The sequence below is a fragment of the Tenrec ecaudatus genome, chromosome 10 (genome assembly GCF_050624435.1).
Source record: "Tenrec ecaudatus isolate mTenEca1 chromosome 10, mTenEca1.hap1, whole genome shotgun sequence".
NCBI lineage: Eukaryota > Metazoa > Chordata > Mammalia > Afrosoricida > Tenrecidae > Tenrec > Tenrec ecaudatus.
This window is the reverse complement of record NC_134539.1, coordinates 37,813,731-37,840,700: the sequence shown is the minus strand read 5'-3', so window position 1 is coordinate 37,840,700 and position 26,970 is coordinate 37,813,731. Positions and strand designations below refer to the sequence as shown.

At 47.9% G+C, this 26,970-nt stretch overlaps 1 protein-coding gene across 2 annotated transcripts in view; it reads right to left on the bottom strand.

Moving 5' to 3' along the window:
- Window positions 1–3,872: 3,872 nt before the first annotated feature.
- NR4A3 (nuclear receptor subfamily 4 group A member 3) overlaps window positions 3,873–26,970 on the bottom strand; it is a 42,644-nt gene continuing 19,546 nt past the window's right edge. For both annotated transcript variants that reach the window (XM_075560218.1, XM_075560217.1), the window contains 3 exons: window positions 26,305–26,504; window positions 22,348–22,526; window positions 3,873–7,182 (listed from right to left, as the gene is read on the bottom strand). In XM_075560218.1, the coding sequence (XP_075416333.1) occupies window positions 6,935–7,182; window positions 22,348–22,526; window positions 26,305–26,504 (627 nt within the window). In that variant the 3' untranslated portion in view covers window positions 3,873–6,934. The remainder of the gene's footprint in view (window positions 7,183–22,347; window positions 22,527–26,304; window positions 26,505–26,970) is intronic.

Below are 26,970 nucleotides of genomic sequence, written 5' to 3'. Positions count from 1 at the left end.
AAGGGTTATGAAGGACTGAATGATACGCTTCCATGCTGAAGACAGAGATACATTTGATAAAAGCAGGAAGCACCAGAGAGGGAATTAGGACAAAATTTGGTTGACCTAAGGCTGGAGATAAATCAAGACGGCACTGCAGTTTCCAAACAGTGGGGGTCTTTGAAGGCAAGGAGTCTGAAGAACTGGTAGGCTAAGTTTGGTAGGATAAGAACTGGTAGGTGTTAAATTTGGCAAGAAGGACATATGAAGTTGAGTCAGAGGATAGATTGTGACTGATGTTGTGAGAGAAAGTGTTTATTTGAGTGCCTGGTTTTAAAGAATGGTAAGTCTCTTTTCTTTCCCTCAAATCAAATGCTCTAGGTCTAGCCTAATGGTGGCAGGTAGTCAGAAAAGGGACCAGAGAAGCTGGGCATATTCTGCTTGATGTGATTGAACTATTGAACGGTATACATAGATATTAGCTACCATAGATCTAGGAATGGGTTTGGGGCTCACATAAAATCCTAGCTCCAACTTAAGAACAATTCGTTCTGACATTATGGCGGTGCTTGGACCCAGAAGATATGGTGCTATAGCAAAATGTGGGGAAGAAATTAGATGGTGTCCCTGGGTAGCAGATAAAACAGCACACAGAGTCTTAAAGGCTTGTCTCCAAACAAGCAAGCAGCCATCTAAGTCAGATGTCAACTAGGTCCACGTGGAAGAAACACACCATCATCAATCTCTGAAGGATTGGAAATAATTGAATCTGAAATCGAAGGAAGGATTAGCATCAGAGGCTAAATGGTGAGAATCTGGTTTGCAGACAGCGTGGGTGACAGTGGGGCCCAGGATGCATCTGAGGGAATGACATAGGAAATAAGCTTCCAGTGAACTCTCTCTATCCCTCCTTGAGGGATGGGAAGAAAGGGGCGACTAAAGAGAGGGCATTGGAGAGTGAGTACAGAAGGTCAAAGACACAAATCTGACATGAACAGCTGGACCCGATCTGGTTTTCAACATTTTCTCTATTTTTGTTATGTTTCTGTTTGTTCATATTAGGGTGTATCTCAGAGGTGTTATATCATTGGAGGTCACTGTATTAGTCTGGGTACTTTAGAGAAACAAATCCACAGAAACTCATGTATAAGAGAGAGTTTTATATAAAGGTTAAGTGCACATCAAGGAAACATCCCAACCCACTGCTGCCCAAACCCACAAGTCCAACATTAACCCATATGTCCGACACCAATCCACAAAGTCCTCCTCCATCTCACAACACACACACAATGATGCCGACTGCAGGAGGAAAGCCGAGTTAGTGAATGTGTAAGCATCTCAGCGCTGGCAGGGGTCTCCACACGGCTGCTCCAGAACCCAGGGATGCATTGGGGTAGGTCCATGTGGCTTCTCCTTGGGGATATCTTGTAGGAAGTGAGTCTTGCCAGCTGAATCAGGGAACTGGCTAAGGCAGCTGGACCCTGGTCCGACCATCACAAAGCCAGAGACCTTCACTTAATCCCACATGTGTTTATTGGCCAGATTGGCACAATAAACATTAACTACTTCAGTCACCCTCTTGAAGTTGTGTTATATGTTTTCTAGTATATGAAACTCAGGATTGATGAACTTATAGGGACAGCAAGTAGAATAAGGGTTGGGGGGGATGCTCAGGGGTGGTGATGGTGGTGATGGTAACGGAGATGATGTCAAGGAGGCCAGGAAGAAAAAGGAAGTAAGTAAACTGATTGTCGTACAATTCCGCTTGATGTGATTGAATTACAAATATACCAACTCCTAATAGTAATAAATAAATTTTAAAAAGAAAGAAAAGCTGGGCCAAAAAGCTGGCTGATAGACCCATGAAACAGGTTGATCAGAGACAAAAGTAAAATGAGACTGACAATGTGTTGCAAACACAAACCAAGTAAAACATACGAACAAGAAAAGTGGGTGAAGGGAGATGTCGGACAGTATAAGACATGACAAAATAATAATTATTTATAAATTATCAAGGGTTCATGAGGGAGGGGGCAGCGGAGAGGGAGGGGGAAATGAGGATACCAAGGACTCAAGCAGAAAGCAAATGTTATGAGAACGATGATGGCAACAAATGTACAAATGTGCTTGACACAACGGATGGATGGGTTGTGATAAGAGTTGTACGAACCCCCAATAAAATGATTAAAAATAAAATAAGCAAAAAAAACCAAACACATGAACAAAAAATTTGGCCATGCCAATGTGACAGTGCAACAAAGAGACACGCTTCTAAGGAACAATTTCCAGAAGCATTTTATTCCTATTGAGAAGTGTCAACTAGTAGAAAATTGTAAGAATCCTCTTTGAAATTTGATGAGACTTGGAATCATATCAACCATTTGGCTGAAGTCTGGCCATTTCAACAAGCCCTGGTGGCCCAAATGGTTAAGCACTTGACTCCTGATAAAAGGGTTGAACCTACGAGCAACTCAGTAGAGAAATCCCTGGTGGTCTGTTCCTCTTGCCTGCGATAGCGGTCCAGGAAAAAGAAAGCCACGGGGGTAGTTCTTCTCCATGGCATGGAATCTCCATAAGTCTACATAGACTTGAGGGCACCTACCATAGCAAATGGACCTTCTTCAGAGAACAGAATTTAGACAAGCTGACAGAACAATGGCTTATTAGCAGCCGCTTCATGGCGCAATCTCAGGTGGCTACTGAGAGAAAGAATAAGGGGAAGGCTGGGCTCTGAAATCAGGGCCTATGGAAAAATAAAATTCACAGATATAAATATTACCTTTGAAAAGTATTTACATCCTACTTAAACTCTAACATCAACAGTTCGTCCTGGGATTCACGGGCACTGACTGCCACGGGGTCCCTTCTGACTCGTGGTGCCCTCTAGGGTAGAGTAGAACTGTGCTTGCACGGTCACCAAGCTCTGCAGAAGCAGAAAGCCTCGTCTTTCTCTTGCAGAGCAGCCGGTGGTCTCAAACTGCTGACGTTGTGATTAGCAGCTCAGCAAGGAATATCCCTTAAACAAATGCAGTCCTGACTCTCCTGATCCTATTCCCCATTCAAACCAGACTCTTCACCCTGGCATCCCCCAGCAACGGGGCTTGATTGATGTTGTTCTGGAGAGTAGGCATGTACCTATGTTGGAATTCACGTATAAAATGGTGCTTGCTTTTGGTTCTCCACAAGTTGTATGTTACAGGCGCGGTAATGAAGATGGTGAGAGGGAAGAAAAGCAGTTTGGCTCTGAGACCTCGCTGTACTGGTGCATGGAAGTCACAGGGATGCTTAATGAGGGACTGATGAAGGAGCCATTTCTCCTTTCGAGCCACCAACACAAAAACAGACACCACCTGCACTGACTCAGAATAGATGCTATTTTGGGCAGACGGGAATAGAAGTCCCATCTGCATGGCCCGCAGAGAAAGGGTTTCTGGTCAAGGTAGTAGCGATGGCCCAAACGCAAGGTAGACTGGCCAATCTTTTTGATATATCTCCCTCTTATCCTTCTAAATTCTGATTCACAATGCTATAAAAAAATAAGTCATGCAGACCCCAACACACGCTTGGAGGCGATCCATTATTGGCTAGAGTGCAGTTATCTGCAATTCAAAGAAAAATGAGGTTTTATGTGCATGCCTGGATTTCCTCAAAGCACAGCAGGGCTTTATCCACAGGAAGTATTCAATAAATGCTTATTGAAAGTACCCTGTTCTTCTTCCAGATCCGTGAGGTTTACTCTATTTCCAAATCGCAAATCAGCCCCCCACCCCGCCCCCGCCCTTTAAATCCATTTTGGGATGCGTTTTAGGAGCCTACATCAGACTTGATCTCATGGAAGAGAAAACCGTTAAATGAAGCATGGGTATTCAACACATCAGTAGCCATTGATAAAATGTCATTTAATTTAATCATTTAAATTTACATGGTCAATGTACAAGAGCATCTCTTTCCAACCACAGGTGAACACACACCAAAGAGCAACGCCGTTAGAGGAACAGAGAAACTTGGGAAACCTCTGCTGTCTGAAATAAAAGCAAGGCACTCTCCACCAGCAGCTGCTGGATTCCTGGTTTCTGCCCACAGAAGGCATGTTCACACACAGAGAGCTCGCCCGCCGGGGGAAGAATCACCTGCTTTCTTTCTGGTTCTCTGCCGAGCTAGTGTGGTTGTCCGTTCTGAACAACCTTGTGTGTCAGCGTTAAGACAAAATAAAGGAGCGTGGAACTGATAGACGACTCGGCGGCTCTCCTAGTTGAGATCACTACAGGACACGGAAGCTTTCTGGCTAGCAGGTTCGTTTTCAGCGCCAGTGTCTGAACGACAACTGAAAAACCCCAAACCCAAACAAACAACTATCTTGACTCTTTCCAACCAACAGATACCACGGCTAACACGTCTTTTCCTTAATTGAATGGATGTAAAAGCGAAAAGTGACAGCATTTCTCTAGGGCTGTTTTTGTTTTTTTTCCTTTACAGACACGACAGAAATGAGGATCAACTTTCCAAACACCCCTGGTGCCCGGGAGGGTTATGTATGCACGAACGTTCTAATTTATTCAAATTCAATTTGAATCTGGTCTGGAGCTACCTTGTATGAAATGTTAGCTTTCCTGATATTTAATAATGCTTATTATGTTTGCATATAAGCTCAAAAAGTTAATGCAAAAGTACTATGTTACTCGTGGTTATCTTCAGGTATCATGTAAATGTTAGCGGTTATACGTAAAAGCCTGTTTTCCTAAAATGCAGAGTAGTTTAGTAGAAAGACCATTGGAAGGGGAAGTAGTTCTCTGTTTTGACCTTGGCTATGACCTTGCCCTTTGCTGGGCTCCAGTTGTTTTCTCTATGAATCTGAGGGGTTGGACTAATTGATAAGTCAGGCTCCTTCCAAGCCCATCATTCCAAGATCCCAACAAACCCACTTCTTAATATAAAAAATAACACTCTTTTGTAAAAGCTCACACAAACATAATACATGATCAAATATCAGAATGACTGGAGAAAAAAAGCAAAACATCTATGATTCCCTATCGGGTTATCCTCTGCAGCAATTAGGCAATTCATTTGGCATTTGTTTGATTGTATAATTTAATGATAATATAAACAGCATAGTTTTGTTATTCTTTCTTTAAAAAAACTAAAGCAAAAAGGATTTAAAGCTAACAAAAAACTACTGCGACATCAGTCTGACATTCAAAGTCTGCTTCTTAGCAAAACTGACCAAAGATAGTCTGATTTGATACAGAGTATATAATATAAAGATTTTTAGACTGAAAAATCTTCAAACATTATTTGAATTTAGCAAAACATAAGCAAAATGTTATCAAAGTGCTAAACAGTACTGCCTTAAAAGTCACTGCAAATGAACCATAAAATAACTGCATGAGAAGTTTATTGTACAAAGGGTTAATAAAAAGACACATTATAAATATATATATATGTAACCTCCTATATATGTATATATATACATATACATACATATATGTGTGTATATATATATTTGTTTATTTGTCGACTTGGTGCTTCCAAGTTGCTGTGAACATCCCATTTAAGTAACTCAGCTTTCAGGAGCTGGTGGTCTTGCAATAAATACAGGCAAAGCTATTACTAGATACCGTGCATACAAATGTTTATACAAATAAGGACACTATGCAACAAATCATCTCATAATAATATGGCATTAACAGTATAAACACACAAAAGGGAATACGAACACGGAATGTTGAAACGCAGCCCACTAATCCTCTCTAGTAGTCACATTCGTAATAAGACTTGCTTTTTCTCCAAAATGTTTGTCTTTAACTGATAGAAAAAAATGAAAATTTATATATATATGTATATATATATATATAAAACCTTACAATCCCTGATGTTTACCCTGATGATCCAGTTTCTACTTATCTGCATGCTCTCATCTAGGGATCAAATATTTGTCTGACCCACCGACTGCTCCGGCAGCTTCTGAATGTGTGAGTCAGCCAGTCGGCATAACTAGTTCCAGCTAAGGGAACTCTGGTGAGGTCGACAAAATGCAACCCGAATAGTTGTGCCCAACCCATCTTATCATCGGAGTCCCCCTCCAGACAGCTGGTCAGTCAGGGCAGGGATCTGGTTCCATCAAGATTGGCTGAAACATCTTGACTGGACCATTCCTCAGAAGGGTTCTAGAAGGGCAGGGGGACCAAGCCTCTGCTAGAAAAATTAGCATGTGTCATTTGCTAACATGACTGCCTCCTTTGTATTTACATATAAAAGAAAGGAGAGTTAATAAACAAGACTTAGTAAGACAGCACTTTAAAAATTGCACTTGTATATGGAAGGGAACAGCCATAATTGTTTTTGCTATGTCTGACTCATAGGTAATCATAGGTTATCCTTCTCTCTCTTTTTTTAACCACTTGTTAAAGTAAAATATGGAAAGAAATTTAGAGAAGGGAATTCCTGTCTTGTTTGCACCACATATGCACCCTTGGTACAAGAAGGATTCACTACAGGGATCGTTCTCAAGACACACCGACCCTGGCAAACCACCGCGGCTGTTCTCTTTGTAAGTACAAAGCGACTCTTAATTGTATTCCCCAGAAAAGGGTTTTCAAACAGTTATATTATCCTTTTGCATCCCCCCACCCCCTGCTGGGATAGCATCATCCAAAAGTGCTTTGTTAGCTATTTCTTAGAAAACCCTCATGAACTATCCTCCCACTCCTCACCCTCCGCCCAAAGCCTAAATATAAAACACCCCCCCCACCCCTCACACACACACAATACTCTGCAGCTTTTCTGGCGTTAGGTTGTAAGGAAGAGTGCCAGAAGGGAAGAAAAAGTCTTTGTTTTCTCCAAGAGCTGCTTTTTCTCTTAAGGAAGGACAGAAATGGTACGTGTCCAGACCTCTCCCGCCCTGCACGGGAAGCAGGTGCCAGCAGATGAGGCGGTCCCCTGCTCCCGTGGTTTCTGCTCAGAAAGGCAGAGTGTCCAGGAAGAGCTTGTCGATGACAGACGGTGGAGGCACCAAGTCTTCCAGCTTCAGGTAGAAGATGCGCTGGAGACCCAGGGTGCAGATCTTGCGCAGTTCGACCAGGGCACGCAGGACCTTGGGCTCGGTGGGCTCCAGGGCCTGTCCCTTAGTCTGGTGGTCTTTTAAGCTGCTTGTGATCTTGTTGCATAGCTCCTCCACTCTCTTTGGTTCTTTTAACCCATGTCGTTCTGCAGAGGGATGAGAAAAGGCACGTTAAGGAGCCAGTTCCACCTCAACAGGCCTGCGTCCAGGTCTGACCCTTGAGAGCACATTGTACATCCAGGGGGGTGCCCCCGCTCCTGGAGCAGGATCTTGGTTTTCAGGCAGCACCTTGGCCTGTGGCACTTACTAGCTTGCGTGTCTTTTGCACGTGTGAGCTCAGTTTCCTGATCATGGAGATAATAACCATACCTCATTCATGGCACACCGCTCCCGGTACCCAATGACACTGGATGAATGAGACCATGGCTGTTCGTTTGTACATATTCTCCTGATGAGGACTCACATCAGGAGGATGTGTGCAGCTCTCTCTTCAAAGAGTCATGGAAACCACAGCCGCTGGCCGCGAACCAATGACTGTGTCTTAGCAGACTCACTCGGTGGGGGCTGTGGGAGCTGCTGGCTAATGGAAGGGCTGCCCCAGCATGCACCGTGGATGTCTATTTGTGCACGACGTCAGTCAGTTCTTCCCTCTTTAGGCTAAGCTACCATGGATGGAAATTGGATTTAATGACCCCCAAGCGGTTTGCAACCAGCTACGCATGGCAAGGCTGGAGCCCACCCCGCGGCGCCCTGGAGGAAAGGCCTGGTGACCTGCTTTCCATAAAGATCGCAACAGTGCGCATCTATCTCATGGAGCACAGTTCTACTCTGACGCCCACGGAGCCCCGCTGAGTGGCGGCCGACTTGATGACGCAACAGCTTTTTGCTTTTGTTCTATGGGCCCTTCCAGCTCTGACGTGTCAGGGTCAGGTATAACCAGGAAAAGAGCCAGCAACACCTCCGTGTCCCGTGATTTGCAGGTGCATCATCTAACACAACCTAACACAGAACAAAGGGCATGGAGGTCGCAAGACCATAGGCATATGAGTCACGTGACCCAAACTCTCTAGGGCGCCATGTCCTCCGTGAGAAAATGGAGATGGTGGAGATGATCGGGTGGGACACAGACCGGGGTCACTGGTTTCCTTCTTCACCCTTCTCCACGTCTCTCCAGTGTTACACAGTAGATGCTAGGAGACAGTGAGGGTTAGGATCGAGCCGACCTCCATGAGTTGCTGTAAGCCTCAACTCCGAGGATCCCACGGACGCACCTGGCACCGTCCGCCCCTAAGACAATGGCTGACACACGGCTAGTGGCTGCCAACTACGGGGCCAAACAGAAGGCAATAATAGTAGCAGTAGTTAATAATAATAATAAACTTCACTTCCATTGAGCCAATTCCAATTCAGAGGGACCTCAGAGGGCAGAACTGTCTCTGTGGGTTTCTGTGACTGTCAGTTTTTATGGAGATAGAAGTCTCATCTTTTTCCTGCTGAGTGGTTGGTAGGTTCAAGCTGCTGACCTTGCTGTTAACAGACCAATGTGTAACCTAAGCCAGCGCATAGCATAGCTTTTCTCTCTCCCTCGGTCTCTGTCTCTCTCTCTCACGCACGCACGCACACACACACACACACACACACACACAGAGCCATCCAGTCCATGCTCACTCAGAGCGACCCTGTAGGGCAGGGTAGATCTGCCCCTGAGAGCTTCTGAGATGGTCACTTTAGGAGTAGAATGCCCTTTCTCCTGAGGAGCGGCTGGTAGTTTCAAACCGCTGACCTCACGGTTAGCAACCCAACAAGTAAGCACTACGCCACCAGGCTCTGTACTTTCTCTGGGGAACAGCTCATCATAATAGGTACAAGCTATCCGCAGTGGCTTATCTCTGCTCCTCAGATCGTCCCAGGTTTCAGTCAGAGGAAGCCCCCTAGAAATCTCGTTAAGAAAAGTCCTCCTGCAATGGTGCTCTACCTTAAAGGTCCCCACTCCTCCTCCTTCTTTTTTTAAAAAAAAGCAGACTGCAGATCTGGCAGTACATTCCAAGAGCCTTAAAATGTTCTTTGCTTCTGACCAAGAAATCCTACTCTTGGGAATTTACCAAAGGAAAAATTCAACAGAAGAATAAAACTGCATGCGTAAAGATACATGATGCAGCGGGATCCATGACATAAAAACACAACCAGGAGCAAACCAAAAGCCAACCAAAAACCTGGAAACAAATGAAAGCTTACAGAACAGAGACAACATTTCAGGAAATAAGGATCCGCCGACGTCTTGTAGACATGGGAAAGAACAGACACTGACTATGTAGCAACATGGGAAATTACTAGTACTATTGACTGAGGAGTAGAATGCTACATTTAATCTAAGCTGTGATTGCATCTATGTAAAAATTAGTTCTGCATATAGACAAGGATGAAAGGAAATGGACAAATGAAAATATTAGGCGGCAGGTTTGTTGGCTCCTTTCTTTAAAAATGTCCAGCCTAGGTTGTTGGCACAATAAACTGATTAAATAGAGCAAGCTGAGAGCTGCACCCTTGTGCAGCCCTCTAGTGTTTTTTGTTTTAATGATCAAAGGTACAGTGTAGCTATAATAAGATCCAACACTCTTCTTGTTAACACTAAATTCTATTAATATCCAGAAACAGCAACCTAGGCTCATAACCTGAGAGAGTGGCTTTTCCAAGAAAACAAGCCCCATCCATCCAGTTAAGCCCCCCCCTCCTTTCAGCTGACAGCACCAGGAAGCTCCCATGTTCATTATCAGGGTGCAGAATCTGAGTCATGTGTCTGCTGGATTTCGGGAGGGGGTTGATTGCAGAATCTTGTCACCAGACTTTCTCATGGCCGAACTCACAGAAGGAGCTCAGAGTTCTCCCTGCTCTCCAACCAGTTGTGACTGCTCAATAACTATGGCAACCATTATTTATTCAGTGAATTCAAGTGCAGATCGATACCGCCTGCCAGCTGGATCTAGCCTCGGCCTGGAATTCCTGGAGGAATTCAGAGACACTCCTGTCAGAAGCCAAAGGCACCTCCACCCTTCTTTGTTGTTCTGAACAGCTACTGGATTTGTGGCATCTTTTCTTTTTTCCAGAGAGGGCTGAGACAGAAATTGGTCTCCAGGCAGGCCGCTGCCAATAGTCAGCACGATTTTCATAACGCCAGGGAGTCGCTAAGTGTCTAGGACCTTCCCAGTAATTATTAAATTCTTTAAAACCCCAATCATTGATTGTTTAGTTTAAGGGACCCTCTCTCACTCCCCACCCTACACCCCCTTCCTTTTCGGCTTCTTGATGGAAATGGCTGCAGGACTGCTCTACAGACTGAGGGCCTTCACTTCTGGGGTGGGAGGGAGGGGGTGCAACACGAGAACTTTCCTCCTCTGGAGAGACTGTTACACAGAGAAGCTGGGAGTGCGCTTGCCAGGGAACAAGGCAAGCTTCCGGGGATTTGTTGTGTTTTGGTCTAAACACGATTTTATCCAACATTTCCGAATTTTACCTCGATCATTATGGATTTCAAACTTTAAAAGACAACTTCTAGAGATGGTTCGGTGATGGATTCATGAGTCATGTTCAGATTGTATATGGCCCAGAAGGGCCATGAGTCATTTAGTTCAAACTCCTGCCTAAGTTAAGATCCTCTGCTACGAGATAGCCACAGGCAGAGTCTAGCACCAGACAGAGAAGGGGATTCCTCATTCACACTAATCATACAAATGCATCTAATAGCTTCTCATATCAAATGTTTACTTAGAGGATGCCATGTCACCCTCTAAACAATCCCATGAATTAGGCTGGCCAAAGCTGGTCTTTCTTTAATAGGCAAGAAGGCTAAGCGAGCCTCAGAAATTGAGTGACTTGCCCAAGGTTAAAATTTCCAAGCGGCTAATTTCTTTCACTCCGAGTCCTGCGGTATTCCATTTTACCAGGCCGCTTTCCATTTCCATCTGCCTCCAATTGTTAGCCGGTTCCTTCTCCCCACGGACGATCCCAGCCTCCCAGCATTCTCTCCCCTACTTCATGTGCACTCAATGAATCATCACCCAGTGCAGTCAGTAATCAATGAATTTCTCTCAACAAATATTTACTGAGCACCTATTCAGTGCCAAACAACATTACAGCCAGGGGGTTAGAGCAGGGAACCGAGGAGACGCACAAGCGAACACACTCCCAACCTGTGTGGGGGATAAAGATCTAAAAACACTTGGATTCCGGCATATCTTAGCTACCCCTTCCAAGGGCATCTCTGCTGAGCGAGAGGGAGTGAAAAGGAGAGTTAGTGAAGAAGAAAGAGGCGGGGAGGAAGGAGAGATGGAGTGAAATAGCTATTGGGTCTCCACTCACAGTTTTCACTGGCATCCGGTAGATTCCGACCCATAGCAACCCTATACACAAGAGGAGGACTGCCCCGTGGGCTTCTGAGATTGGAATTCTTCACGGGAACAGAAAGCCTCATCGTTGTCTCCTGGAGCAGATGGGGGTTTCCAGCTTGGTCAGCAGCCTGACACATAACCCATGGTGGCACTGGGTTTGTGCTCAGGTATTCCTTCTTCATTAGCCAAAGGGCCTCCACATCTTTTCCATCTTAGGTCACATGCTTCTTCTAGGAAGTGTCCCTTGCTCTCTCCAGCCTCAGCCATGTTCTCCTGTGGCACTCGATTCTCTCCCTTGCAGGACAGAACATGGTTTGGAATCGTGGCTCTCCGTGGACTGTGGCCTGCTTCCTTGATGGAAATGCGTGTGCCTGCCATCGTATCTCCAGCATCAAACCCAGCACAGGGCAGGCACCCAGTGAAGATCTCTTAAAGGAAATGGGGGCTTGGGGGCAGCCAGGCATCTGTGCCAACCTACTAAACAAGTTCTGAATGTGTTGGTTGCCAGTAGAGCCCAGGTGGTGGGAGGTTACGCGGTGGGCTGCTAACTGCAAGGTTAGCAATTCGAAACCACTGTGTCCCACAGGAGAGAGATGGGACTTTCTACTCCCAAAAAGAGCCATATTCTCAGAAATTCACAGGGGGAGTTGTACCCTGTCCTATAGGGTCACTACGAGTCAGCATCAACTCTGTGGCAGTGAGTTTGGGTTTAGTGTTGGATTCCCAGAGTAAATGTATAGGTTTGGAGTCACTGGGAAGCAAAGAATAGCAAAGACCGTGATACAATCCGAAATGAGCCACCAAACTTCCAAGAAGCCAGAGAAACATGGCCTTTTAATCCTGCATTTTCAAAAAAGTCCCTGGGTAGTATGAATGGTTAATGCACTCGGCTGTTAAAGGTGGGAAGCTCAAGCCCCACCAGGAACACTTCAGAAGAAAGAGCTAACAACAGACTTCTGAAAAATCAGCCACTAAAAGCTTTACAGGTGTTAACAACCCAGGGAAAAGGGAACAAGTGATCCAAATCAGTGGTGAGGAGGGTGTAGGAGGCCTGGTAGAGCATGATCAAGGGTAATGTAACCAACAGGAATTACTGAAACCCAAATGAAGACTGAGCATGATTATGGGACTAGAGGAAATTCAAAGGAAATTGAGGAAAGAGCTAGGAGGCAAAGGGCATTCACAGAAGTCTAAATAAAGGCATGTACATATGCAAATATATTTCTATATGAGGATGGGGAAATAGATTTATGTGCATATATTTATAGGTTTAGTATTAAGGTAGCAGAAGGACATTGGGCCTCCACTCAAGTACTCCCTCAATGCAAGAATGCTTTCTTCTATTAAATTGGCATTCTATGATGCTCACCTTCCTGACACAACCACTGAAGACAAAGTGGTGAATAAGCAAATGTGGTGAAGAAAGCTGATGGTGCCCAGCTATCAAAAGATATAACATCTGGGGTCTTAAAGGCTTGAAGGTAAACAAGTGGCCATCTAGCTCAGAAGCAACGAAGCCCACATGGAAGAAGCACACCAACCTATTCGATCACAAGGTGTTGAAGGGATCAGGTCTCAGGCATCATCAGAACAAAAACTCTTATCATAGTGAATGAGGTAGGGAGTGTGGAGTGGAGACCCAAAGCCTATTTGTAGGCCACTGGACATCCCCTTACAGAAGGGTCTCAGGGAGGAGACGAGCCAGTCAGGGTGCGATGTAGCAACGATGAAACATAGAACTTTCCTCTAGTCTCTAAATGCTTCCTCCTCCCCCACTGTCATGATCCCAATTATACCTTACAAATCTGGTTAGACCAGAGGATGTACACTGATACAGATAGGAACTGGAAACACAGGGAATCCAGGGCGGATGATCCCTTCAGGACCAGTGGTGTGAGTGGCCATACTGGGAGGGGAGAGGGAGTGTGGGTTAGAAAGGGGGAACCAATTAAATGCATCTACATGTGACCTCCTCCCTGGGGGATGGACAACAGGAAAGTGGGTGAAGGGCGACGTCAGACAGGGAAAGATATGACAAAATAATAACTTACAAATTATTAAGGGTTCATGAGGGAGGGGAGAGGAGGGAGGGAGGGAGGGGGAAAATGAGGAGCTGATGCCAAGGACTTAGGTGGAGAGCAAATGTTTTGAAAATGATGAGGGCAATGAATGTACAAATGTGCTTTACACAACTGATGTATGTATGGATTGTGATACGAGTTGTATGAGCCCCTAATAAAACTATTAAAAACAAACAACCAAACAAATAAATAAAAACTTTACAGAGCACAGTTCTGCTCTGATCCACATAGGGTCGCCGTGTATCTGAAACACACATGTTTTCAGGCACTTTGACAGATGGCAGGAGAATTAGATATTGCAAATCCTGCTCTGTCTGAATCCCTTGTGAACCTATTTTGGTGTGGTTCTCAGAGGCCTGGAGTGGAGAATTGAGAGCAAAGTTATAATTCCAGTAGTACCATCAACTCATTATGAGGCCACAGACAAGCCAGCCCCCCCTTCCTGAGCCTGAATTTTCTCATCAGTGAAAGAGGGGCAGTGATCTCTAGTGAACTAGACCAGGCAAGCACGCACTGGGTCAACCTCCCTCTTCTCCATTTCAAAATGTCTCTGTTCTCATCCTGTCTTCTCTCGCTTCCAGAGAAAGCTCTCCTGACTTGAGCACTCGATCCTTCCTGCCTTGTTTGCACCCCTCTTTGCTGTGTCTTTCGTTTGCCCTTCTCGCCTGCTGCTTCCTCCTCTGATCCATTCACTGCTCACATCTCCCTCAGCCTAAAATTACATCAAAAACTTATCTGGAGAGTGAAGAAAATCGAAGACACAGGGAACCAACTAGACCAGAGGATGCACCGACCACATGAGCCCCAGCTTCCACAATCCTGAGACCAGAATAATTAGATGGTGCCCGGCTACCACGGCTAACACTCTGAAAGGGACCATCACAGATCCTAGGTAGCGTGGGAGGAAAATGTGGGGAAAAAACTTAAAATCGTTAAAAAAAAAAAAAGAAAGAAAGTAAGAAAGAAAAAAAGAGAGAGACCAGGCTTCATGGTCTGACAGAGACTGTTGAAACTCTGAGACTAAGATCTTAGGACACCCTTTGGACACTTAATCCTATGGCCCAGCCTTCATCCGAATGGAAAGGTCTACAGAGTGAATGGTCACAACACCAAGGAGATCCCTCCAGGCTCCTTTAAAAGAGTCAACCACACAATATCCAAAGGGAGCATTTGCCCAGGGATAGAGCTCAGGAGGAAAGGAAGGGTGAGAAGCAATGATGGATGGAGAAGGTGCACACAAGGAGGCGGCGGGAAGAGAGCTGTTGCACAGTGGGGACTGCGGTCAATGTCACAGAACAAAACATGCAGGAATGGTTGACTGGGAACCAATATCTTCTGGACGTTCACCCAAATCACCACACACACACACACACACACACACACACACACACACACATGCACACACACACACACACATGCACACGGAGCTGATTTGATCTTTATCAACCTTAGTATTTTTCCTTTTTCTTCTTCTCTTTAAAGGCAAACGTCTGGGAGAGTTTTCTGTCTGTTCTGCCCCCGCACCTTCAACGCTGCCATCTCTGACAGCGTCTGGTCTGGCTTAGACACCGACCAGCTGCTCTCTCAGGGGCAGAGCAGTCCCATCTAGTGAACCCCCAGGGCGCACCACTTCCTTCCTCCTCCCAGGTCTCAATTGGTTTCTCTCACACTCACTCCACCACGATGGGATCTGTTTCTTCTCCCCCCTGCTCGCCCCCTCCCCTAAGGCCACTTTTCCCTCACTTCCAGTCCCAATTTAGATATTCCTGAACACTCCACCTTCCTCATCCTCTTTTCTCCCCTCTCCCTCAGCGAGCCCCTCCTCGCCAATGGACAGCGGAAACACACATGCTTCTCTTCAGCTCCCGGCCGAATCTGCTGTCTGCACCAGGTCTCCACGACCCATTACCTGGATAATTTTAACGCCTTTTAAATGTCCTCCCTGTTTGTGATCTCTGCTATAGTTCACCTCAGGTACGTCCAAATTATCTTTATCAACGCAAAATAAAAAAACATACGTGAGGCATTTGGAACAATGCCTGGCACCAAGTATTTTTAGATAACAGACATATTACTAAATTTCACGGAATACCAATTGCTGCAGGATGCCCTTGTCTCCTGAGAGCACAGTGCAGTGGTAAAAGGGCAAGCAGAATGCACTTCACCTGGAAGCTTGGAAGAAATGCAGAGATCTCAGGTCCCACCCAGGACCTGCTGAATCAGTCTGCAATTTAAGACGATCCCCAAGGGACTCACATGCACATGAACTTGAGAAGCTCTGCTCTCCTCAATCCCTGTTCCCATGAAATGCTTGAACTCCGGCTCTTCCTCCCCAAGGAAGCAGCTCACCCAGCCAAGGCAGCTTGTCACAATTTGGAGTAGATCTGACCGTCAGAAGGTTTTCCTTCTATTGAGCTACCATTTGCCAGTTCTACCTTCTGGGTTCACTCAAGGAATGGCAAATGTCCTTCCTCCTGGCGGCGAGGGAGTAGCGAGTGAGGAAAGAGAAGACCGTGGTCACCGCAGCGTGATGGAGGAGAGTCTCTCCTTGTGACAGGATGGCGACGGGTCTTTCCTTGAGCAAGTCTTAGAGTACAAGCTAGCACAGGGTCCCCACCACACGTCCAGCTGGTGGGAGGGGAGGAGAGGCTGCCTGGACCAAGAGCGTGTCTCACTCAAGCAAGCGCAAGCCAGCAGGGCTTCCTGGTGCCACGTCTCACTCTTCCATCTCAGGTCAGGCCTCTTTTCCTGATGGGTGCAGTCTGGGGACTCGAAGCCCAGGCCACACAGGAAACCACCGGAGGGTCAGCAGCCCATGCAGGAGCTGGTCGTGCATCTTGGCCCGGCCTGTCTCTGAGTGATTTATTAGATGGTGTGTCTGTCTTTCTTGCCAATGAGGCCATAAACTCCCGGAGGGCAAGGGATTATGTGCCTGGCACATAGCAGATGCTCAATAAATATTTACTGAATTAATCTGAATTTAAATTAGGCCATTCCCAGGAATTCAGCCTGTTTTCTAATAACAATGTGGTAGTTGAAAAATAATTAATTCTGATTTTCCTAATTTGGGAGACTTTCTGATATTCACAATTAACTCGTCCATTCAAGCATTATTTGCCATGTGTCAGACTCTATTAAATGCTAATGCAATTATCATGATGAATAAAATTCTGACTGCCCTTAAGAAGCCCCAGACTAGCTAGAACCGGAAGGCATAAAGAAATGACTTACTACGATATGTGGGCATATACAATCCGAGGGGTGTGTGGCCATTTTTATGGGTTCTCGGAAAGAAGGACTTCTGGGAAGTGTGTGTTGGGCCAACACCATCTCAGGGTGTGAAGAATGGCTGTTTGTCTGGCGTCCTATTCTTTGCAAAGTACACGCTGGCTTATTTGTTCTTTACCATAAACTCGCACTGAAACTCAACCACCATGGCACTGTTGAGGCTGGGCTGGCCTGCGCTCTGAAACCTGCCCAAGGAGAGGGTCACTGCCATGCTGTGGGCCAAGGAGATGCTGCTCCTCCATCACGCTGCGGTGGCCCCTCCCTCTCTGCCTCCCGCCACGGGGAAGAGCATCGTGCAGTTCTTGAGTGGACTTGAAAGGCCCCACTGGAACCGTAGCAGCTCTCTATAGGGAGAACTTTCCCTGTACAATCAGAACTATTCAGAGTGGTAGCAGGCTGGTGCGTAGTTGTTCCATTATCACCACAAGAAACGAGAAAACCGAGATTCTGACAAGGCAAGGAACTTGCCCAAGATTCCACAGCTAGGAAGTGATAGGGCACAGGCTTCTTGAATTCAGATCTCTCAATCCCATACTTTCATTTCTTTGTTACAACTACACCATCCTGTCAAGTTTCCCTGAGCAAGGTCATTTTCCTTTTTCCTCTCTACCCCTCCATACCAAGATGCCAACCTCTAGGACTCCCATGATCTCCTTGTTTTACTAAAAAAAACACCTAGCAATACTCTGAATACTCCAGACTTCTCCTTCACGCAAAATGTCCCTTTTAAGTACCTGAGGACTAATCACTGTACATAGCACACACCGGACGGGCATGTTACTGATTTATACATAACTTCCAGGTTGACCGTTTGGCTTCTGGTGGCAGAATTCACTCGTGGCTGACCCGTGCATACTTTGAGACTGGCACAGTGCCTCGTACATGGCTCTGCCATCACACGGATTCTGACGCGTAGCTAACACACAGGGCAGGGTAGAACTGCCCATAGGCTTCCGAGACTGTGAATCTTTACGTCTTTATGGGCGTAGACAGTCCATTTTTCTCCCGAGGAGCTGCTGATGGGGTTTGAACCACAGGCCTTGAGGTTGACAGCCTGGTGCTCAATCCCTGGGGTCACCAGAACCCTTTGGTACATGGTAGACCCTCGATATTTATTTATGGAATGGATACTTATCAAATTATCATCCCCATTGAATTTTTGTTTGCGGGGCTTCTTATTTATTAAGCACAACGAACTGCAATTAGACATTACCTCTTTGGTACCCATCAGAAGTTAAAACACAAAAGCGAGAAAGCAAAAATGGATCCCCGCAAACCAAACCCAGTGCCATCAAGTGGCTTCTGAGACTGTCAGTCTTGACCAGTGCAGACAGCATCATGCTTCCCCAGCCCACCCTCTTGTGCAGCGGCTGGTGGGTTTGAACTGCCAACCTAGCCCCAACACCTGATGCGTAGGGTGACGGGGGCTCCTTATCAGACGCGAAGACTTTCTGTTATTTCCATGCCAGGGTGGTGGCAAAGGGAATGGTGAGAGCGGAGGAGCTGGGGACCTGAAACAGAACCACACATTTGAAAGCTGTGGCAGCGGGGAACTCCCTGCTCGTCGTAGGAAAGGAGAGCGGGCTGAAGAAACCACTTCCTGGCCCAGGTCACCCCCGAGTTTTCCATGAGGGCCGTTGCAAGAGGAGGCAGAAGGAGGAAAAAGAACAAGAGAAAAGACCACGTTTGTGCAAACCACCAGTTCTGTCTAGATTCTTTTTTTTTTTTTCTGTCTAGATTCTTAATGATTTTCCTGGAAGCAAGATGGGTTAGATGTCTAAGACTCCCTTACCCTTTGGCGGGTTTTCTGAGCTCCAGGGCCAGGAGAGCTGGGGATGGACTGGCTGGGCCCAGGACCCACTGGATCGTCCACCCGCACACGTGGCGACCCACGGAGCTTGATCAGGAGTCCACGGTTGGATGAGAGCCCGTAGTCCAATGGAAATGAATCCCCACAACGGTGCAGACTGCTGCCGTCCTGGGGTCCCCTTTTCTGCCATTGCTGGATGTTGTCACACATGGCAAGCCCCCTCCCAACCAGCTAATTGCAGAGAGAGGGAGGCAAGGCCCAGGAGCCAGAGAGGAGGAGCCTAGACCAACCTGCTTGTAGGCTGACAGGAATGAGGGCAGGAACAGCAGCGACAGGGGGCGGGGGTTGCGTGGGGGTCGGCGGGGAGAAGCTGACAATGGCAAGCAGTTTGGAAGGGAAGGCTGAGCGACCTTCACATTGCTCTCCTCTTTCAGCGCCTCTCTCAAGCACCCAGGAGCGATGCACCACACACTGCCTCCTAAAGCCACCACCCTGCGCCCTCCTGCCTCCGAGTGTGATGACAGGTCCTCCCAGGGTTCGCAAGGGAAAGGGGAAGGCCAGAGCATTATATGAAGGAATTTGGCACTGTCACTTCAGTGGGGTGTGGGGGCAGATGGAGGGCCTGAGTCTAGTTTGATTACCTCACAAACCCAATTTTTTTTATTTTGATGGCATTACATTGGGTTTATGAATCAGTTGTCATCGCGACGATACTGAATCTCTCGAGCCATGAACCATGAGATGTCTGTCCATTTATTATTTATTTTATTATTAGTTGGGAGTTGATTCACATAGCATCTCATTCCATCATTCAATCACGTCAAGCACAATTGCTACCACAATCAGTTTAAAATTAATTTCTTCTAGTCTCCACTGCAAATCTCTGGAATAGACACTGCTATCCCTGTTTTCCAGATGGGAAAACTACAGGCTCAGGGAAACGAATCACAGGATTCAACAGTATGTGATTGTTAAATGCAGAACCCTGGATTAAAACGTGGAGGTGCCAGAATCGAAGGCCCTGCTGTTTCTGCCATGCCAAATGATTTCCTCCCCCAGCGAGTCTCCAGAGAAGCAGACAGCAGGCTGGCCAGTCCCTCATCCCCAAGCCAACCAACCAATCAATCTGCCACACACACATGCTCATGTGAGGCCTAGGGTGGGGTGGGGGGCTTGCTCAAGAACACAGAGCAAATAGAGGTGGGGGGGGGGCGGTCAGAGAAAGGCCAGACACTCCCCTTTCTCCTACTCCCCACTCTGGTCCGTGTCCAATGGCCTAATGGCTCGAGGCTGGAATCCCCAGGCCCTTATATACCCTGGCCGCGTGGCTGTCTATGAATTTCCGCTCGGGGAGTAAAACAGAGAAAGCTGTAGGCCTCGGGGCCTCCTCTGAAACCACAGCTCTCACCTGGGCTGGGCCTCTTTCCTATCGGGCTCTTTCCTGCTCTAGTTGGTGCCTCAAGCCAGCCATCAGGGTCCATCTTTCTGGCCTGAAGGTTCTGTCCCCTGTCCAAAACCCTCTGGGGGCCCCAGTGCCCTCAGGGTAACTTCCTACCAGGCTCTTCTCTCACTGCCCCTCTTTCCTACCATTTCCTTCCTGAAGCTCAAGGCCAACTGCCATCCTGCCCATGGCTCTGTCACATCTGTTATTTCTGCTTGGAATTCTCACCTCTGCCTTCTCAGTCCGAAGACACCCTATGCATTTATTCCAAACCAACTCATGTTCTCTCTTTGTCAAAGACACTCCCCCTCTCCCGCCCCCATGTTCTTCCAGCACCTGATATGCCCTGCCCATGGCTGCTGCCAGGCACACTACATGGCAGCCATTGGAGCGCTCTATCCGTCTCCATCAGAGGTACGTGGCATTGACTCTAAAAGTAAGGCAACTGCTGTCTGGGACACGCACGCTTGTGGACAAACTGAACTCAACACCTGTCTCCACAGAGATATGACCATGCGGTCTCCTTCACATAAAGTCAAAGCTGGCTCTATATTAATTTCATTAAGACATAAATCTCAGATTCATCAAACATCATACTTTCGCATATTGAGGGTGAAGTTGCCCTGGGAGAAGCTCACTATATAGAAGTGCCTGGCTCACGCACGCATTCATCTCCCCCACTGTCATCAAGTTGACTCCGACACAGCAACCTTTCAGGACGAGCAGATCCCCCTTTGGGTTTCTGAGGCTCTACATCTTTATGGCACTAAAGAGCCTTGTCTTTCTTGTGTGGAGCAGCTGGTGGTTTCCAACTGCTGACCTTGTCAGTAGTGGCCCAACATGTGACCACCACACCGCCAGGGCTCCTGGCAGCTCCTATCGGAAGAGAGCTCCTTTTCTCAGCTGAGAGGCCCAGAGGGAGGCAGGTGCCACGTGGAACTCTTCCCTACAGCACCCTTCCTTTCCCTTGCCTCCGTGTAAACCAGTCCCTGGGAGTCGTGTGGAAACAATGCACCAACACCCATTTCTGATGCATCAGGAAGAAGGGGCTGACGATGCCATGGGATACACCTGGTTCTCATGAACTCCATCAAGAGCGTATTAAACCTGAGCTGGTAGCCAACCTGAGCCCGGTTCTGACGGCAAGCATGGTGGGGAGCCCCAGGCCTCACTCGCCTCTTCTGGGCTTCTCCCCGATCTCTGTCATTGATTCCCCTGGCAGACCTAAAGGGGTAGAATTCCACCGGGGACGCTGAAGGTGTGAAGGGGCAATGGGAGCTGGGGCCACGGCAGCCACAGAACTATGTGTCCTGGAGTAGCTGCTGCCCCCTGAGTGTGCTCTAGAGCATTTTCAATAGCTGTGTGTGGTTTTAGTTTTTTGTAGATTGTCAGGTTTTTCTTCTAAGGCACTTCTGAATGAACTCAAAGGTGCAACCTTTCAGTAGCGGCTGAGTTTCTCAGCCATTGGTACCACCCAAGGGTTTCATGCCAACCACAACCTGCCGCTGTGAGGTGCTTGCGACTCATACTGGCCCTGCTGTACTGAGGGCTCTGAGCCTGTGAATCTTCAGAGCAGAAGACAGCCACCTCTTTCTCCTGCAGAGCAGTGGGTGGTGAACGGCTGACCTTGCGACTAACAGCCGGACACTGACCCCACAGTTCCACGAGGGCTCCTCAGGACAGCCAGGGCAGAGGGTCTTCCCTCTCTCTGAGACAAAGCTTTCTCTCTCCCCGCCCCGTCCCCAGACTTAGCATCCGTTTTCTTCTAATAATGAAGAAGGGGGAGAGACATTTGGGGAAATCATCTAATCCGAAACAACTTTCTATTTGCTGACTCTGAGTATTACGGATTGTGTTCTTAAAGTCTGCCGAGGGGACCATTCGTTCTCTGAGCAAACACATCTGTTTTCCTTCTGAGTTTTCAGCTAATCATGCCTCTGAGACCAGGTTGCATCATCTGTGTGTGTGTCTCTTTGGGTTTTCTGTGTCTCTAGTCAAGGACTGGGGTTGCGGGGGTCGGGGTCGGGGCTCACTACCTCTGCATCACAAGGACAGATCGCCTTCCTTGGGATGGCTCTGTGAAAACCACAGATTTGCAGGCTCTGCTCACAATGAGAACCCCACAAAGGAGGGGTCCTCTTTCTTAGAAGTTTGAAGCAGCAACCTGCAGGGGTGGGTGTTCTTGTGTAAACACAGTTCAGCTTAGCAGACCTCAGTGAAGAGCTCGGGCCTTCTCCTCAAGTCGCCGTGTGCAAAGGCCCAGGCCAGCCTGCCTTTCCCCAGGACAACCAGGAGGTGGTGCTTACCTGTGACCATGCTCAGTGCTGACAGGCAGGCTAAGGCTTGGATATCAAGGTTCAGGCTCTTCAAATGGAAGGAAAAGTCTTTAATGGAGTCGAGCCACTCCCCAAATCCACGAAGGCACTGGAGTCGATGCAGGACAAGTCCATTGCAGAACACAAACTTATCTTCAGCGGTGTTCGACCTGTAAGGCCACGGCGTGGGGGTGGAAGTGGAGAGATTAAAATCTGCTCAGCTCATGCATGGAGCACAAACCCTTCCACCACCACCCCGGACTAGCCCGGCAGAAGCAAAACATTGTCGCCTTCTGTAACAGCCCAAGTTCCTCCGGCACTAGAAAACAAAACACAAAATGAACTCACTGCCATCGAGTCAGTTCTTACTTGTGGTGATGCTAGAACACAGGGGAGAATGGTCCTGGGGGTTCTGAGACTGCAACCCTTCCCTGGAGCAGAAAGCCTCGTCTTTACTCCAAGAAGCAACTGGTGTTTTCAAACCATCTAACTTGTAACCACTGCACCACCAAGACTCCTCTTTGCCACTAGTTTCTGCAAACCCCCTAAAAAGTCCATGCCATCCTGCCTGTCGATGCAAAGGCACATGGTGCCTTGAGCCATCAACAGCTTCATCAGGTCTTTTGCCTGACCTCAGCTCCGTGTCCGAGAGTCTCTTGTGCCTAAAGCTCTCTGAGTTCAGAGATACCTTAGAAAAGTCTAGCCAACTAGAAAATTCAAGGCACAGGAAGTGAAATGGTCAGGGGGCAGCATTCTGAAGCCAGCATGATGCAGACACCTGCCCAGACACCTGCCGGTGGACAACACTAAGCCCCTGGGGATATATCACCACCACTGGCTCACCTTTGCTAACTTCCCGGGAGAGTGGGCTCAGAGGAAGCTGGGCCTGGGGCTGGGCCTGGGGCGGCTGCTCTCTGACACCAGAGTCAGTGGCTGGCTTGGCCTGGAACAGGGCCTGGAGGAGTGGCATCCCAAGGCACCATCTCTCTTGCAACACGCATGAGGTCACCCCCTTTCATGGTCCTGATCCAAGACACCCTTCAGTCTCCTACAGGTAAGGCCTGAGGCCAGCCAGGACACCACCACTGTACAGACTTACAAGCACCTGCCTGCATGTGTCAGAAGCCAATCGCAATCTAGGAAGTGGCCTACAGCAGCAAGTGTCCTTGTTTTGCACTGGCGAGTTTGTGTTTAGCGGTGGGGCTGTGTTTCCTCAGGGTTTAGATTATGGCCACAATCACCTCATCCTTCCCTGGGGAAAGAAACCCTGGCTGTTGAGCCGGATGGTTTTATCACTCTACAACGGCTTCCTTAAAAGTTTCAGCTCCTGGTTGCATGTGACCTCTTCGCTGTGTGACCCTGGGTGCTCCTTGAGTCTCTCTGGGTTTCCTTTGCCTTCTCTATGGGACAGGAATTCTCAGGGCTACCTCCTGAGATTATAGTCTGTGGTAGAATTCCTGCCTGCCAAGCAGGAGACCCGAGTGTGATTTCTGTCTAATGCACCTGCCAGTCAGTGAAGGCTTACGTGTTGCTGACACTGGATGGGTTTCAGTGGCGCTGCTGGATTAGCATGGGCTAAGAATAAAGGCCTGCCATTCTACTCTGAAAATGAGCGACTAAAAACTCTATGGATCACAGCAGTCCGATCTGTAATTGACAGTGGAACTGGTGCAAGTCCAGGCAGGGGATTGTTTCATTGTGAACAGAGGCACCAGAGGCAGGGGCCTCGCTGAACAGCAGCTAGCGACAATAAGGATATCTGTGAGAATGAGGAAGCGTTTGACCGCCTATGCATAGGGACTGGTACACAGCAGGTGTCGTTCAACACCTACAGAATTCATTACCAAACCCACTGCTTTCAAGTTGAGTCTGACACATAACAAACCTATCTCTATAGGGTTCCCAAGACTGCAAGTCTCTACAGGAGCAGACAGTCTCATCTTTCTCCTAAGGATAGGCTGGTGGGTTTGAACCACTGACCTTGCAGTTTAGTGGCCCACCATCAAACCCAGTGTGACCAGGCCTCTTGACAGAATTCATTTGGTATACCTCATTTGGTATACCTCATTTGGTATACCTCATTTGGTATACCTCATTCTGAGTTCTATGTGGTCTTTATTTTAATCTTAGCTTTCCTTTCATTTTCAAATCCCCTGCCATGTATTGATTTATCTTACCTAGTTGCATTTGCAAGTTAATGTCTCTTTGTGCTTTGGGGAGGAGTAGCTTTATTCACTCCTTCACTCAGTCAGCAAGTGTTTACTGGGCACCAAGTCCGTTCCATTCCTGGGTCCAGGCCCTGGAGAAAATTCGGTGAACAGGACACACGAGGTGTCTACCTGCCTGAAGCCTTGTCATGTTTCCTTCATGCCTGGTCCCCACACCGCTGGCTCCACAGATATGGACACCAGACTGCCTGTGGATTATGTTCATTTCTGGCACCTTCCTTGTAACCCCATCCCTTTGGGTCTCACCGATTCCTCCACTGAGGGCACAGCCATGGCAGAATGCTTTGATCTCAGAGTGTAAATAAAACATGACCATCCTCATGCAGATGTCTAGATATCTTCCGAGATCTACCAAACACACATAGCTGGGACACGGCATGTGAGTCTACACTTAACACACGTCTGGTGACATCCGGGGAGCCCTGGTGGTGTCGTGGTTACTCATTAGGCTACTTACTGAGAGGCCAGCCCTTCGAAGCCACTAGACGCCTTGAGGGAGAAGGGGGAGGCTTCTTATTCTTATAAAGAGTTACATTCCAGGACAGACGAACCCCTCAGGACCAATGGTGAGAGTGGCGATACCGGGAGGGTGGGGTGGAAAGGGGGAACCAATGTACAAGGATCTACATATAACCCCTTCCTTGGGGGATGGACAACAGGAAAGTGGGTGAAGGGAGATGTTGGACAGTGTAAGACATGAAAAAATAATAATTTATAAATTATCAAGGGTTCATGAGGCAGGGGTGGTGGGGAGGGAGGGGAAAATGAGGAGCTGATACCATGGGCTCAAGTAGAAGGCAAATGTTTTGAGAATGATGATGGCAACAAATGTACAAATGTGCTTGAAACAATGGATGGATGGATGGATTGTGATAAGAATTGTATGAGCTCCCAATAAAATGATTAAAAAAATAAGAATAACATTCATAGAAACCCACTGGGGGTGGGCTCTACCCTGCCTATGAGTCAGAATCGACTCCATGGTAGTGAATGAATGAGTGAGTGAGTATGAAATTAGGGAGGAGGTGGTCAGAAGAAGGAAAGAAGTGAGAGGGGAAATACAAGCTCGTTAGTGTTCCTATGCCTTTGGGTGAATACAGGCCCCAGCTCCTCCAAACAGAAACCTGAAAGGAAGCCGGGGAGGCAGAGCCACAAAGCTACCTGTGGTATCTATGAGAGGAGCTCACGGAGGGAGCAGGTGCCAGCTTTGTGCCCTCCCTTTGCTTCGGGTTTCTCCGGGTCTGATAGGTGAAAGCAGATCTGACGGAGAAGCAATGCTCCCGGGGTGCGGGACGCAGTGGGAACCCCGCAGAGGCTCATCTCACGCTCGAGATTCGTGACTAGAAACCCGGGAGGTGACAGGCAGGTTCCCAAGCAAACACTCTTTCCGGGAACTACCTGATGTACCCCGAGAATCTTCCCAGAAGCAGAGCACGTGGGCATGGCGAGGGGCACGAGAGATCGCCAGGTCCGACCTGCCCATCTTACAGAGAAGGAAGCCGCCCCTCAGCCCCGCAGAGCAGGCCCCCCTTCGAGATGGGACTGCGTCCCAGGGGTCCAGCACCCTCGCCATCACCCACCACACAGGTGCTCAGAGCTCAGATTTCAAGTTGATCAGACGCATTGCCCACCCCTCGGTTCCCAGCATGGCCGGTTTCACACTGCTTCAGAAAACATATGACACAGGCTGGACGGAAGGAAGATGGAATCCTGCGATTACCTGATGGAAAGTCGAAGAACAAACAGCTCCAAAAAGGCTGATTCTACAAGTAATGTCTGATCTTCTTTGGGGAGATCAGTGAATCCTGGGATCTTCTCTGCCCAGCCTCTGGAGACGTCAATGGAAGCGGTCAGAAGGCTGTAGAACTGCTGCACGTGCTCGGCATCCGTGCCCGCGGCGGCCTGGTCCGTGGGACAGTACTGGGGGCAAGCCACATAAAAGCCACGTTATTGTCCGCGCCCCAAGGGGAGCAGCAGCATGTGCAAACCGCCTCATGCCCAAACCCGTGAATGCCCAAATCTTTACTTTTAGGTCCCAAAGTTCATAGCACTCCTTCACCTCCCCAGTCTCAGCCAGTTCTCACAAGGACCCTGGGGCACACAGAGCGAATGATTCTGTGTCAGCATGCCAGGAGATGCGTTAATATCCCCACCGTTTAGTGGTTTTCAAGACCTCGAAGGTGCACTGCAATCACCTCGGGAACTTCAAAAAGCACTGAGTCTTCGTCCTTCTCCCAAAGATTCTCCTGCAGCAGCTGACAGGTGGGGCCTGGGCACCAGGGATTGAAAGGCTTCCCCAGGCTGATTCCAGAAGGCAGCTAATATAAAGAACCACTGCCCCGGGATGGGTGGCAAGTGGCCCCAGGGTCTACTTAGCTCATCCTGG